This window comes from Neurospora tetrasperma (assembly GCF_000213175.1).
Source record: "Neurospora tetrasperma FGSC 2508 unplaced genomic scaffold NEUTE1scaffold_81, whole genome shotgun sequence".
Classification (NCBI taxonomy): Eukaryota; Fungi; Ascomycota; class Sordariomycetes; order Sordariales; family Sordariaceae; genus Neurospora; species Neurospora tetrasperma.
The window spans coordinates 8,640,078-8,655,334 of NW_009799179.1; the positions used below are offsets into that span (position 1 = coordinate 8,640,078).

General features: G+C 53.5%; 2 protein-coding genes across 2 annotated transcripts; one reads left to right on the forward strand and one right to left on the reverse strand.

The window, feature by feature from the left end:
- Nucleotides 1–545: 545 nt before the first annotated feature.
- NEUTE1DRAFT_133882 (uncharacterized protein) lies at nt 546–2,557 on the forward strand (the record flags this gene model as incomplete). Its single annotated transcript, XM_009858813.1, has 3 exons — nt 546–708; nt 771–913; nt 1,240–2,557. The coding sequence occupies 3 exons, from the start codon at nt 637–639 to the stop codon at nt 2,339–2,341; spliced, it is 1,317 nt and encodes a 438-aa protein (XP_009857115.1).
- A 531-nt stretch (nt 2,558–3,088) lies between these two features.
- On the reverse strand, nt 3,089–7,121 carry NEUTE1DRAFT_150806 (uncharacterized protein; the record flags this gene model as incomplete). Its single annotated transcript, XM_009858814.1, has 4 exons — nt 3,089–3,336; nt 3,430–4,203; nt 4,352–6,142; nt 6,257–7,121. The coding sequence occupies 4 exons, from the start codon at nt 7,119–7,121 to the stop codon at nt 3,125–3,127; spliced, it is 3,642 nt and encodes a 1,213-aa protein (XP_009857116.1).
- Between the last annotated feature and the right edge of the window lie 8,136 nt (nt 7,122–15,257).

Sequence of the window (15,257 nt, forward strand, 5' to 3'; positions counted from 1 at the left end):
GGGTCGGGTGTCCGGCCTTCGTTGGCTCCAGCTTCACCGAATGGTCTGAAGCTCCAGGCTGACGTCAACCGACGGAGCCCTGGAGACGACCTGAATCGGGAGGGGCCTAACGAAGGGCAGTTTGCGGGGCGTTCCTCATCCACCTCGCTAGCTGTGGGTCAGGTCGGGTCCAGTCTGGGTGTCTTTCGTTGCACAGTACGTACCGTTACGGATTGCCGTCCCACCCAGGGTTAGGTATTTTGCATGCAGGGCATTCTAGTGTATACTTCAAGAACGAAGTCGACGATGAAAGATAAACGAACAACATGAATGAAAGCCACGCAGTCCGAGTTGGAGATGCAAGTCTCTAAAACCTCGACTCCACGGCCTCCTGGTCACATGAAGCGTCTTGCGGTTGAGATACACACTTCCCCACAAAATAACGCTCAGGACATGAGGATTCAAACAAATGACGTCGAAACAACTTCAGATGTGTTCAATATAGAGCTCTCATCTCCTCCGTTGAAATCACATCTTTCTCTCTCCGACATCAATCACAGTCAACCCAATTAAAAAAGCACACCAAAGGCTGAATCAAAGCCATCGTATCAAAATAAAACACGCACACGACAACCACACAGCTACACGTCTATCAACATGCCTCGCCAAGTTGACAGCTACTTCGAGCTGCTTGGTCACGACATCATCCACGGCGCCGGTTGGGAGCCGGTAAGTGTTGCTTTTAAGCCTCTGCTATCTGCCTCTAAATAAAAGACCAACACAAAACTCAGACCACCCGTGTCCCACGCGCCGACAAAACCGCCCCCCTGCCTGAGCCCGAGCACGGTCTTGCTATACCGGGACTGCCCGCCAGTGGAGGTTCGTGCCAGGGTCTCACTAGGGGTCCTGAAGCAGGACAGGGTCACGGTTCCAAGTATGGTCCCAAGAAGTTTCGACTTGGTATTATCTGATAGATGAAAATGAAGCTATGAAGGATCAGGCCGCTTATTCAATATCAACTGTGCGGTATCAAGAAGTCTGGTCTTGTGCCTCAGAACATCATGACTGGTTATGAATTTGAAGGTGTAAGCCAAACTGTAAACAAGTCCCCACCTTCCCCTCAAACCCCCATTTCCCCCTCTCTTCTCGCGAATCCCTATTCTCAATCACGTCATTAGATACCTACCTCTACCCCATCCTGTTTGCTTGATTGTAGTGTACATGCTGCCCATAAGTATCCTACAAGTGAATACCGGGCAGGAACCCCAAGCTTGATACCCTCCTTTCCGCCTTGACCTACCTCCATGTGCCAACGCTTTCCAAGCTCCCGCGAACTCTCAGCTCCTCCACTAGAACCCCATTTGTCCTGAAGCTCAACACAAGATCGCTCCCGGTCCCCGTTCAAGTCCACCATTGTACCATGTCCTCCTCCTCCTCCTCTAACCCCTCCACCCAAAAGCCGGCTTCGGTCGACACCTCCCTCCAAGGCTCGCCCACCGGCGCCGCCGCGCTCTTCGCTTCCTCGCACTCTTCTCCACACCCCCTCAAGCTCTACGGCGGGTGGTTCTGTCCCTTCGTCCAGCGAGTCTGGATCACCCTCGCCGAGAAAAACATTCCGCACCAATACATCGAGATCAACCCGTACCACAAAGCGCCCGAGTTCCTCGCTCTCAACCCACGGGGTCTTGTGCCCACCCTCGCAGTCCCCACCTCCACCGACCCCAAGACCGGAAAGGTGAAGGAGGTTAAGCCCTTGTACGAGAGCTTGGTGCTTTGCGAGTATCTGGATGAGGCGTATACGGATGAGAACACGTACGGGGACCGACTCCTCCCGCAAGACGACGCCTACGAAAGGGCGAGGTGCAGACTGTGGATCGACCATATCTCTTCGAGGGTGGTACCGGCTTTTTACCGGTTTATTCAGCACACCCCCGACAAACCCTACACCATCGACGAGATCCGAACCGAGTTCCACGGACACCTGAAAGCGTTCGCTAAAGAAATGCTTGATGCCTCTTCCCCTTCTTCCTCCCCAGGCCCCTTCTTCCTAGGCGACAAGTTTAGTCTAGTAGACATAATGCTAGCGCCTTGGGCGAAGCGGTTATTCCTGATCGATCATTACAAACCAGGCGGAGTTGGGATCCCTCCCAGTGGTCAGAGGGGAAGTGAGGTGGATGAGGAGATCTGGAAGAGGTGGGAGGAGTGGTACAAGGCTGTGACGGAGAGGGACAGTGTCAAGAAGACGTGGAGCGAGGATGAACAGTATGTGGGCGCGTATAAGAGGTATGCGGAGGATACGACACAGAGTGAAGTGGGGAGGGCGACGAGGAGGGCGGGGTTTACCTTGAGTACAAGAGTTTGAACTCGAGAGCTATCTGCAAGTCGTACTAATTAGTACATGTTCACGCGACAGAGAAGTGAAAAGAGCGGCTCAGTTCTCATACTTTACCAATGTGCATAGCAAGGATCGATGAAAATTTTATCATATTCCATGGGACGAGGCCTCGTTCGCAGGCCTCAGCATCTTCAATCACTGCCGCAAATCTAAACTTCAGCGGACTGGTGTCGCTTAAACGCCTAAACGCAGTCGGACCCAACATAACTCTGACAACGAATCTTTTCTCTCAATGCCGCAACCCTCATGCTCTCTATCCCATTTTTTCTCTCTACCCCCCTATTTTGTTGCCCCACACACTCTTTTAGCCATGACAGGGACGTCAATGGCCTGAAATTCTGACTGATTTCCACAGGGAAGTGAGATCCCAGTAGGAAAGAAGGGGGTATAATAATTGCAATGATTCCTCCTCTTGAATACGCTGCTCAAATACCGCGCGAACCTCTCAACTGTACCATGGTGGTGCCAACACAGCGTCGGCTCCCATCTTAGCCTATCCTGGGAAGCAGGCCATGCAAAGAGCAATTATGAGTGAAGAACGGGCCCCATGAACCCAAACCCGTGTCAAAAATGCTGCGAAGGAAAACACTTTGGAAGAAAATGAATGGAACCGTGGATGCTTCTTCAAAGCAGGACAGGGTCAAAATGAAGTATCTACGGCCGGAATGGTTGGGCAGTTTAAAGCCACGATGTTTGTGATGATGGGATTAGAGCTGAAGGGTAAATGCCTTGAAATGGCAAGGGGGGCGATCAAAGGGTTACCCCTTCCAACGGAAGCACCTTTGACCTATCCCCCAGGAAGCGAGCGCGGTATTCGATGATGCCGCGAGCAATCGCGTCGAAGTCTCTGACCTTCTTTGCACGGAATTCGTGAAGGAGCTTGCGAAGACCATCGATGAACCGGGTCTTTTGCTCGCCTTCGAATTCGTCGGCTTTGCCGAGCTCCAAGAGGATGGCATCGTCTGGTAGGTAGAGGGGAAGGAGTCAGCGCGCTGGGAGGGGGGAGGAAGGAGGTCTGATGTTAGCAGCCTACCACAAGTTTTGAGGGGACTTACCAGGAGCAACAATATATTTAATGTGCTGGAACTCGCACGTCTCGTCGCATTGTTCACCAGCAATCTCTGACGGGCAGAGAGGTATGGATGGATTTATTCTGTTACTGTAGGTTAGAGATCTGAGGCCACCGGAAACAGTGTCCCGGTAGCTCGGGTGAAATCGATACGCATGGAAGTAGCGCAGCGGGCTTTCGTAAGGTCTGAACGAGCCTGTCTTGGCCATCGCCGTCTCGTGAGTCTCCTGTGATCTGGTTAACTGAACAGGGTCAGGGACCTCAGGAGAAACGACGTTTACATCTCTTGCAGGTTCCTCCTCTAGCTCCTGAGCAGCTTCACGAGGCTGAGCAACAACCGAGATTTGGTCTGGTAGGGGCGAACTATCCTCGGGAGAGGACTCAAGGGAAGTAGGACTGGACGGAGATGAGTCGATGTCCATGGGTAACGTTTCATCAAGCTTGGCAGGCGTGTTCTCGCGTTGAGCTTCAGAGCCACCACGGCCAGCTTCGTCGACCGGCTGTGATGGCGGGATGCCCTCAGACATATCTGTGGGCTGTCCGGCTTGGTCCAACTCCAACTCTTCGCCTTCATTAAGTGACATGGTGGATGTTGGATCGTCTTGTTCAACGGTCTCTGCAGGAACCGTTTCCTCTTGGCCATCGGCAGCCCGGACCGGGATGGAGGACGACGCTGAAGACTGATCTTCAGCACCTACAAGGGTGCTGCCCGCTTTCAAGGATTCTGAAGGCGCTGATGAAATATCAGGCTTGCAGAAATCTGAGTTATTTTGTAATTCAACGGTAGGATGGGCAGATACTGAAGAATCACCCGCCGATTGTTAGATATAACTTCGAGCAGTACCAGGTAAAATGGCAATCTCCACGGGAATCATGCTCCAAATATAATCATCGCGGACATGACTTACCAGAAGTGGTATCCTTATCTGAACCGTTCGACTGGGTGGGAACTTCCATAGTGTTGATGTCAGGCTGCTCGGGTTCTTCGGACAACCCATTGATCTCGGCTTCCAAGCGAGCTTGTTCCTCTCGCAGCTGCCTCAGCCTGTCCATCTTGGCTTCCAGTGCCGCCTTTGCAGCTGGATTTGGCTTTGCAGGTTCTGCAGTGCTTGGTGAGTTAAGAACAGGTGCTGCTGAAGCGGGCCGTAGGGGCGTTGTGACAGAAGATAGGCCCGTACAGCTTGTCGAAACCGACTGCCGAGTGATAGGCAGCCTGGATCCTCCATCATCCTTCAGCTCCGGGGTGTGCTCAGGCTGCGTAGGCGTTTGCGAACCCGCGGAAGACTTCTTGGCCTTCCTCTTGGCCTCGGCCTCAGCAATCTTCCTGCGCATTTCCTGAATCATCCTTTCTTTGACGTCGAGTTCCGTTTCTCGTCTTCTAATATTCTGCGCTGTTGCAGGTGGATTCGATGCCTGCAAAACGGGGACCGGGCTTGAAACTTGCCGCGACGGCAAGGTGTCTGTCAAAAGTGGGAAATCACGCAATGGCCCGCCACTCTGGAAGCTCCCATTAGCTGTCTGTGTTGGCTGTGAGACATCAGTAGGAGACTCCATGTCCATATCTATGTCCATATCCTCGTCGTCTGAGCCATCAGTCACATCAATGACCAGGGAGGTTTCCTTCCGGATTTGACCGAAAGGTCGTTTAGGCAGACTGGCTGCTGCTGAGGAGTACTCTACAAAATCAGCAGCCACTGGTCTTTTCCGCGGGTTCGCAGGTAGCGGAGGTTGAGCATTCGGGGTTCCAGAAAAGTGAAGGCCGGGAATAGACGGCACCGCCGTGGAAACATTAGCCTGGGCTTGAGGCTGGGGTACGCCATTTTTTAAACCGGTTGAGGCCGCATAATTAGAAATATGAGTGCTTGTAGCCTTGTCAACAAGACCTGGAGTCGCGATTTGTGGTTTGATGTTTGCCTGTCCCTGCTTCTGCGCTTCGCGAGACTTTTGTAGTGCTGCAATCTTTTGCTGTAACAAGAGCTCCTTAGGGCCCAGTTTGGGCTTGGGCGCGGCGGCATCGCCACTCGGCTTTTCTTGCATTGCCGCTGGCGCTGCCTTTGGTTCGGAAAATACGGGGCTCGATTGCGCCACTGCGACAGGAGCAGGTGCCGTTTTGGGGGCGGGCGCAGAAGGAGGTTTCGAGGCAGGGGCAGCTGGAGGCTTTGCGGCCTTCTCAGCCTTTGCGGCCATTAACCGCGCAATACGGTCTTTGCGACTTTCTTCTTTGCCTGGTTGCTCAGTTGTGGAAACGGTATCAGTAACGACAGGTGTCGGTTGTTGCTGTTGTACCTTTGTGGTCCGCGGCGAGGTGGGTACGGGGCTGGACACCTGTTCTTGGGCGGCCTTTGGCGCAGTTGTCGTTGCAGCCTCCGAGGCGGGCTTCGGTATATCAAGATGAAGGTTGTTGTAGAGCTTTTGGACGACCTTCTCATCAATACCCTCTTCTATGTAATTCTGATATTTGACGCCCAGGGGTAGCAGACGCAATATGGCAAGCTGAGCTTCCTTTTGGACCGTTTGTAACGTTTTCGGCGCAGACGAGTTACCAGGAGCAGTTTGGGGTGCAGGCCCCGATTGTTCGGTATTTTTGGGTGTCGCAGAGTTGCTAAAGGAGGATGCGGCAAATTGAAGACCAGGAACAAGAGGCGCTCGTCCATTAGCATTACCGATCGCTTTTGTTCGGTCGGGGACAGATTGCGGTGCTGAGACTTATCAGCTTGTTGCATTCGAACCAAAAAAAGGAGGCAAAAAAAGAAAGGGAGAAAAAAAAAAAAAAAAGACACAGGAAAAAAAGGACGAACAAAAGGAGGCCCTACCTGGCATATTCTTATCGCCATTTTGCGGAGTCGGATTTCCAGATTGCAGCTCCCTTGGCGAGAGGAAAGGCGAGTAGGAGCCGGACCGTTCACGTGTTGAGCCAGGTACACCACCTCGGCCATCCTTCGCCGGTATTTCTCCCTCGTCCTCATCATTTCCATAGAAATTCGCATCCGGAGTATCGACTGCGCTCGTGGGCTGACTCTCGACAGGAGCCGGGACGGGCTTTGAAGCTTTCTTTATATTGGTGTTGACAGTGATGGGAGGGGCAGGCTCATACAGGTCCTCAAACTGACCCTCACTCAACTCCCCCTCCTCTATCTCGATCTCTCTCGTGACGCGAGCAGGCGGCTTGGGGGGAAGCTTCGGCGGGAGATTGGCGGGGCGGTTTACAGGGCCGTTCGAGGAAGGTCCAGCAGCAACGGGTTGGCTTGGACCAGAGTATCCGCCAAAGGCGCGAGGCGCAGAGGGCTGCGTCGGCTGCTGAGGCATCATGGGCGGCGGCTGATAGTTCTGGAATGACGGCGGCGGTCGACCCCAGGGACTGGGAATAGGTGGGACGCCAAAAGGCGTGCTCGTAGCAGGTGGGCCACCAATTCCAAGGCCCGGGATTTGCATCGAGTTATAGTCAAATGCGCCCTGCGAAATGTTGCGATTCGTATCAATACCGAATCCAGGCTGACCCGGAGGTGGGAACAATGGGGCGGCGTTGTATGGGGGAGGAGCTGTAACGGGAGGAGGGACCGAGAAGTTCGGAGGATGCTGATATCCGTACGGCGATTGGGGAGGCGGCTGGGGAGGCGGTTGGCCGTGATACTGGCCGTAGCCGTTGTAGGGTCCTGGGTAGGGAGGATATTGAGACATGACGACGCGAGATGTCTGGAGGCCGCTATGTGGACTTTGTATGGGATTGCGCTAGCAATCGAGCCGCATTCCCAGCGTCGACACAAGATGGTCGTTGGGGCGCGGGGGAAGGAAGGCTTTTCCCTCCTTTGTGGTTGTCGGCCACTGCGACTCCAACTCACGATAGCTTCTTTTTTGCGAAAGAGAAAATTAAAGGGCTTCGGCGCCTTCTTCCACTTTTTGGTCGATGGTCGCACGAGGCGATTGGCAAGTCGCGATGGTCTTTTGTATGATCGGTCAAGCAGACACTTGAGAAGATCAGATGAAGGAGGGCGTATGGATTCCCGTCGTGCGGCGCGTGAAAGAGGTTGAATGAAGATGGAATTTCAATACCGTACACCCTACAATGTTAGTTCGACGACGGACCACGATCCTGTCCGTACGACTGCAGCTTTGGTTTACTCCGTCTCTGCTGTCGGGTCCCAAGGAGACATGCAATCAATCAGATAACAGGCACGAGCTTCACGAGGATGAAGGCGCGCGGGTTATTTGGATTGATGGAGGTCGTGTCCTTGTCTGGAAAAGTCGTGTCGGACGTGGATCCCAAAAAAAGTTCCAGAGTTTGGGTTGCAGCGAGAAAGACTGAAGAGTTCAAAGTGCATGTGCGATGGCCACGCTTTTGGTTCAGTCGGGATTCGAGAATTTGGAGGCTTGTGGCCAACGACGACTGGCGGCGCCGCTTTCACTGCAAAAAACCCGCTAACCAGATATGGCCGATAAGAAGAGAGCACGGGCCATTCCATTTGGAGTGACATCAGGCCGTTGAGGTTGCGACAGCGGCGGAACTGAGCCGACTCTTGCTCACACCCGCGACCTGAGCTATGGACATTGGACACTGCACTTGAGGGCGGTCAGCGATGCCCGAGCTGCCCCTGCCTGCCCGTAAGTGGCTTGTGCTTCGGTTCAATTCTTAGAGGTAGAGGTAGCTCTAGTGGAACGAGCTGAGGGGTCCGTGGAGCGGGGAGGAGCACTGGAGCAGCACTGGGGACGGGAGCGTTTCCTTGAGTGAGCAGCGCTACCGGGCCGGTCGCATGGCCCATGCCACAGCCACCCAATCCCACGGCAGTCGCTGCCCGCCCTAGCGCCAAATCCCATTGTTTACTTCCACTTGACACGCCGTGCGCTCTCCGTCCCAGGCCTGCCAGGGCAACCACCGCCAACCAGGGACATGGCCGCCAATCGCCAACCACGACGGCCATCGGCCACCTCAGCGGTGCCCCTGCTTCTCTACCCACTTGTTGCAGCGGTAGCTCCCCCATCGTCCCCATCGTCCCCATCGTCGTCGACCGCCTTCCTGGAAGTTGTTTGTTTGCTTCCGCCTGACTTTGGTTGGAGATCAAGCTACAGTACACACCTGTCGTGCTCTTCTCTCCAAGACTCTCTCTCTCTCTCCCTCCCTCTCTTCTCAAAACCGAGAAGCCGATGGCTGGGACATTGGTTTCTGGATTCAACACATCTTCGTAATTGAATCTTGTCTCTTCTGGGCGTCTTACTGCTTCCAGCTATATCGCCTTGTCTAATCCTACTTCCAACAAGACGTGCTGCGTCCTTTTCGTCGCCTTCAGCTTCAATCTTACCTTAGCCAGCGCCGTGCAGCCTTTCAGCCTTTCAGCCTTTCAGTATCGTATCCCTCGCATCATTCGGTTGTTTACATGTCTGCGCGCAGTTCACCGACACCACTTGGAGCAGAGCAGAACATCATCGTTGCCAGAATCGCTAGCCCGAGCACGCTTAATGCGTAGCATTTCCATGGTTCCCTTCAGCCCTATCTAATCCTCACCTAGTATTCAGGGCAGCTTCTACACCATGTCGGTACGCAATAATCCTTTCGCGAGGAACAATGCCCCGCCGCAACAGGGACCGAATGCCCCTGGCTTGGGCAGGCCAAGATCCGCCATCTTCACGAACCCAGCGGCGCCCGTGATACCCTCCGGCGGTCCAGCTGCTGGCGCTACTCCGCCTACACCGCCAACCCACATTCGCAGTCTTTCCCATGCCTCGAGCACGCCCACACTCGTTCAGCCGATACCGATACGCCCAGGGCAAAAGAGCTCCCTGCCCGGCTCGACTACGTTTGCCCCGTCCTTCATCAAGACGGACGACATGAGGAAGCATGCCGACATAGTCAAGGGAATCGAAGGCGAGGACTTCTCGGGCAAAAAGTATGTCTGGCTTAAGGATCCCCAGGCAGCCTTTGTCAAGGGATGGGTCGTCGAAGAGCTCCCAGAGAACAAGCTGTTGGTCCAGTGCGATGATGGAAGCGTAAGCATAGCCTCTCTATAATATGTGCTTCAGGCGCAATGTTCAACCAACTGACTAACTCGCCTGATAGCAACGGGAGGTGGATGCCGAAACGGTCGACAAAGTCAACCCGGCCAAGTTCGACAAGGCTAATGACATGGCCGAACTGACCCATCTGAACGAGGCCTCAGTCGTCCACAATCTGCATACGAGATACCAGTCCGACCTCATATACACATACTCCGGACTCTTCTTGGTTGCTGTCAACCCATATTGTCCTCTCCCCATCTATACCAACGAGTACATTAACATGTACAAGGGGAGAAACAGGGAGGACAACAAGCCCCACATCTTCGCCATGGCCGACGAAGCTTTCCGCAACCTTGTTGATGAGCACGAGAACCAGAGTATCTTGGTCACCGGCGAGTCAGGTGCTGGCAAGACGGAAAATACAAAGAAAGTCATCCAATACCTAGCCGCTGTGGCGCACCCAGACCCTTCGGGCAGGACTAGAGGTTCTCAGCATTCGAATCTGTCGGCGCAAATCCTCAGGGCCAACCCGATCCTAGAAGCCTTTGGTAACGCTCAGACAGTGCGAAACAACAACTCCTCGAGATTCGGCAAGTTCATCAGAATCGAGTTCTCAAGCAACGGCTCTATCGCGGGTGCTTTCATAGACTGGTACCTCCTTGAGAAATCTCGAGTGGTCCATGTCAATGCCAACGAGCGCAACTACCACATCTTCTACCAGCTGCTCAAGGGCGCAGATCGGAAGCTTAAACAAGAGCTTCTGCTGGATAGCATGGATGTAAAGGATTTCACTTATACACGGGATGGCCATGACACCATTACAGGCGTGTCTGATAAGGAGGAATGGGATTCGCTCATTGAAGCCTTCTTGGTGATGGGTTTCTCTGACGAAGAGCAGGTCGCAATCCTCCGAACGATTGCGGCCGTCCTCCACCTGGGCAATATCACCGTGGTCAAGGAGAGCAGATCGGCCGATCAAGCGCGGCTTAACCCTGATGCCAAGGCGATTGCCGGAAGGGCTTGCAAGCTTCTCGGCGTACCTTTGGAACCCTTCCTCCAGGGTTTGCTGCATCCCAGGGTAAAGGCTGGTCGGGAATGGGTCGAAAAGGTGCAAACCCCAGAGCAGGTTCGTTTGGCCATAGACGCTCTTGCCAAGGGTATCTACGAGCGAGGTTTCGGTGATCTTGTAGCGAGAATCAACCGCCAGCTCGATAGGACCAGCATGGGTCTTGACGACACGCGCTTCATTGGTGTTCTTGATATTGCTGGCTTCGAGATTTTCGAGACCAATAGCTTTGAACAGCTCTGCATCAACTACACCAACGAAAAGCTTCAGCAATTCTTCAACCACCACATGTTCGTCCTCGAACAGGAAGAATATGCCAGGGAACAAATCGAGTGGAAGTTCATCGACTTCGGAAGAGACTTGCAGCCCACCATTGACTTGATCGAGCTACCAAATCCGATTGGTATTTTCTCTTGCCTCGACGAGGACTGCGTAATGCCCAAGGCCACCGACAAGACTTTCACTGAGAAGCTGAACTCCTTGTGGGATAAAAAGTCGCAAAAGTACCGCCCTTCTAGGCTTGGCCAAGGCTTCATCTTGACTCATTATGCTGCCGAGGTCGAGTACTCGACCGAAGGGTGGCTGGAGAAGAACAAAGATCCACTCAACGACAACATCACACGTCTCCTGGCCGCTTCCACCGACAAGTACATGGCCAACCTGTTTTCCGATTGTGCTGATCAAGATGATGAAGCTGGAGCTATGCGTAGCCGCGTGAAGAAGGGACTTTTCCGAACTGTTGCGCAGAGACACAAAGAGCAGTTGTCCAGTTTGATGACACAATTGTATTCTACCCACCCGCACTTTGTGCGTTGCATCATTCCCAACCACAAAAAGAAGCCAAAGCAATTCCAGAGCCTTCTTGTTTTGGACCAGCTTCGTTGCAATGGTGTGTTGGAGGGTATTCGTATCGCTCGAACTGGTTTCCCCAACAGGTTACCGTTTGCCGAGTTTAGACAGCGTTATGAAGTTCTTTGCCCGAATATGCCCAAGGGGTATGTCGAGGGTCAGGCAGCCGCAAGGATTATGCTCGACAGGTTCGGTCTCGACAAGTCACTGTACCGTGTCGGCTTAACCAAGGTCTTTTTCCGCGCGGGTGTGCTTGCCGAATTGGAAGAGAAGCGCGATGCCATCATCACCGAAATCATGGCCAAGTTTCAATCTCTGGCGCGTGGCTACATTAAGAGGAGGATTGCCTACAAGCGCCTTTACAGGGCAGAGGCAACCAGGGTCATACAGAGAAACTTCCAAGTCTACCTAGAGCTGAGCGAGAATCCATGGTGGCAGCTCATGGTCCGCATGAAGCCTCTTCTCGGTGCCACAAGAACTGCAACAGAGGTCAAAAAGAGGGATGAAATGATTCGTCAGCTTAGTGACCGGATGAAGCAGGAAGCCATGGATCGACAGAGGCTGGAGGAGGAGCGTCGCAATGTTCATGCCGAGATGCTGCGAATCCAACAAACCCTCGAGAGCGAGCGTGCTTTGGCGCTTGACAAAGAGGAAATCTTCAAGAGACTGCAGCTACGTGAAGCCGAGCTTGAAGACAAACTGGCGGGCGCTTTGGACGACCAAGAGCGCATGGAGGAGCAAATGGACGGTCTCCTTGAAGCCAAGAAGCGTGCTGAAGTCGACGTAGAGAAGTATCGGACACAGCTTGAACAAGCCGCTACCATTATTGGAAGGTTGGAAGATGAGAAATCTGAACTTGCAAACCGGATTGCGGATTTGGAACGTCAAATTGTCGAAATCTCACAGAAGCAGTCTGAGCGCAGCGAACAGGAAACGGCACTGGAAAACGAGCTTAAGATGCTACAGAGTCAACTCTCCCTGAAGGATCGCAAAGTCAAGGACCTAGAAAGCAAGCTGCTCAAAATCGATCAGGATAGCGATGTCAAGCTTCTGGCCACCGAGAAAGAACTTCAGATTGCCAAGAGCAAAAATGAGCAGCTAACTACAGAAAACACCCAGTTCCAACAACAGCTTACACAACTCTCGAAGACGTCAACAAGTTATGAGGACCTAATTCGTAAGAAAGAAAGCGAGCTTGCGATTCTCCGCTCAGAAAACAAGCAACTGGCAACGGAAAGACGGAGCATTGATGATCAAACAAAGATGCTTGCTTCCGAAAGGGAGAAGGCCGCCGAAAGACTCCGGGAAGTCCAGGCTGAATTGACTGCCATGAAGTCGCAACAAGCTCAGCTGATGAGGGAGGCCGAGGATGCCAAGAAGCTTCTCCAAGCTCGTCTCTCGGAAGACGCTCAGGCAGACCAAAACCGCCAAGTGCTTGAGGCACAGATCAAGGATCTCAAGGATGAGTTGTATAACGCTCAGATGGAACTTAGCAGGGAACGTCAGTCTCGTGATGATGTCCAGTTGCTTGGTGAACACAAGTATCAGACCCTCAAGGACGAGTACAATCACCTTAATGAGTCCAAGATTACAATCGAGAAGGAGCTCTATGCCCAGCAGGATACGCTCCGGCGCGCGGTTGAGACTCGTACAACGCTTGAACAGGAGCGAGACGATGCCCGCGAAGAAATCCGCCGTCTTCGTAGTGCCATGACCCAAGCCGAGGAAGCACGGCGTGAGGCCGAAGTGCTCGGAGAGCGAGCAGCAACCAAGATCGCGCGAGAACGCGAAGAGAGTCTGCTCAAAGACCTCGACGCGGCAAACGACAAACTTAAGTGGTACGAGTCCGAATGCGCCAAGTTAAACTACCAAGTTGAGGACCTCAACAAGGTGATTATCGAGTCGGGCGAGTTTGGTCTCAAAAACGATCAGGCAAAGGAACGACTTGAGCGGGAACTCAATACCGTGAGGAGCCGACTGGCCGCTTCTGAAAACGACAACCGCGCCCTACTAAACAAGTTGCAACAAAAGGGCCTCGAGATTGCAAGGTCCGCATCAAGAGCCGGTGAAGCATCTCGAGCTCAACTCGTCCAGGTACAGCGTGAGAAAACTAGAGTGGAGGAACAAAATACCAAACTCAACAAGCAACTGGGAGATTCTCAGGTCACTGTCGCCGGCTTGGAAAAGAAGGTGGAGAAATTGCAACTCACAATCGAAGACCTGAACCACGAACTTGCAAGGGAAACGCAAGCCAGCCGCAATGCCGAAAAGCTATCGTCGAATGTTACAGTTCAGCTAGCAGAGGCGAACAGGACCATTGAGTCTGAGCGGCAGTTGCGTACCCAAGCCCAAGGTACAGTCCGCACTCTCCAGTCAACCTTGGATGCGCGTGATAAGGAGCTGATTGAGCTTCGGGCTCAACTCCTGAGCGCGCTGAAGACGGTCGATCCCGACACAGACGACACTCATGTCCAAACCGAAGGTGCAAGTGCCAGTGAAAGGTTCCTCAGCAAGAACTTTGATCTTGTCCGGAAGATTGAGGACTTGCAGCAGAACCTTCGTGTCCAGACTACTGCACGCGCCAGTGCCGAAGCCCAGCTAGCGGACCTGAGGACTAGCAGGAATGACTCCCCGACCAGGCCGCGGCTCGAGGAAATCAGTCCTAACGAGGCACCTTTCACCGGATCACCGACGCAGAAGCGCAAGACAAACGGACGACACCACTCCAATGCGTCCACTTCTCCTCGTGAACGTCGTTTTACAAACAGCGACTCGGAGAATCTCCATGATTCTGTCCGTTCGGACCGCACGGCAGATATCGTCAGCTTCAACACTCGCATGGATTTCAAGGCTGAGATTGAAGAGCTACAGAATCAGCTTCAGCTTGCACAGATGCAAAACCGTCATCTCCAAAGCCAGCTGGAGCGTACCGCGTCGGGTGACGAAGACGCATACCTCGACGAAAGCCCACAGCTTCGGCGGGTGCAGAAGCTTGAAAAGGCCAACAACCGACTTCACGAACTCCTTGATGATTCCTCCAAGAAAGTGTCGGCTTTGGAGAAGGCTCTTCGCACCGGTGAGCTGTCGCTTCGTGACATCCAGACCAGGTCTCATGAAGAAATCCTCGACTTGCTTAATAGCCAGGAGGACTCGCGACGATCACTCTTGCACAGCCACAAGGATGCGGTTGCAGAGCTGACGGAACTCAAAGAGCACTATGACAAGGTACGACACGAGCGTGCCAAGCTTGAAGTTGATCTCCGCGACGCCAGGTCGGATCTCCAAGAGATGTCGCTCGCCAGGGATCAGGAGGCTGCAAGCCGGAGCCAACTACTCCAAGAGTTTGCGGACCTCCAAATTCGCCTGGATGCTGAGGCATCCAAGCTGGCTGACGTAACAGCAAGCCTCAACCTCTATAAAGGTCGGGCGGATGAGTACTTCAGCAAACTTGAACAGGCGGAGATTGCCGTTCTCAAGGCCAACCGGGCCGAGGCGTTCGCTAGAGCGCAAGCCAAGGAAGCGGAGGACAGCTGTGCGGAGATGATGTCGGAGAGGAAGCGTCTGGATACGATGATTGAGGATCTGCAACACTCGAACCAAAGGTTGGAGGAGAAGATTGAAGACATGTCGACGGACCTTGCCGCCGTTACTCAGGCCAAGAAGAGGCTTCAGCACGAGCTCGAAGATTACCGCAACCAGCGTGCTAACGACATTGAGGATAAGGAATCGAGCATGGAGCAGATGCGCAAGAAGTACCAGGCTGAGTTTGCGACACTGGCCAACGAGCTCGATCGGGCCCGCGAGGAGAAGCTACGCAAGCAGTCGGAGATTACGAGACTCCGGGAAGAGCTGGACGAGCTTCGGTCCAAGTGGGATGACGAGGTCCTCAACAGCTCGACGTGGTCTAAGGA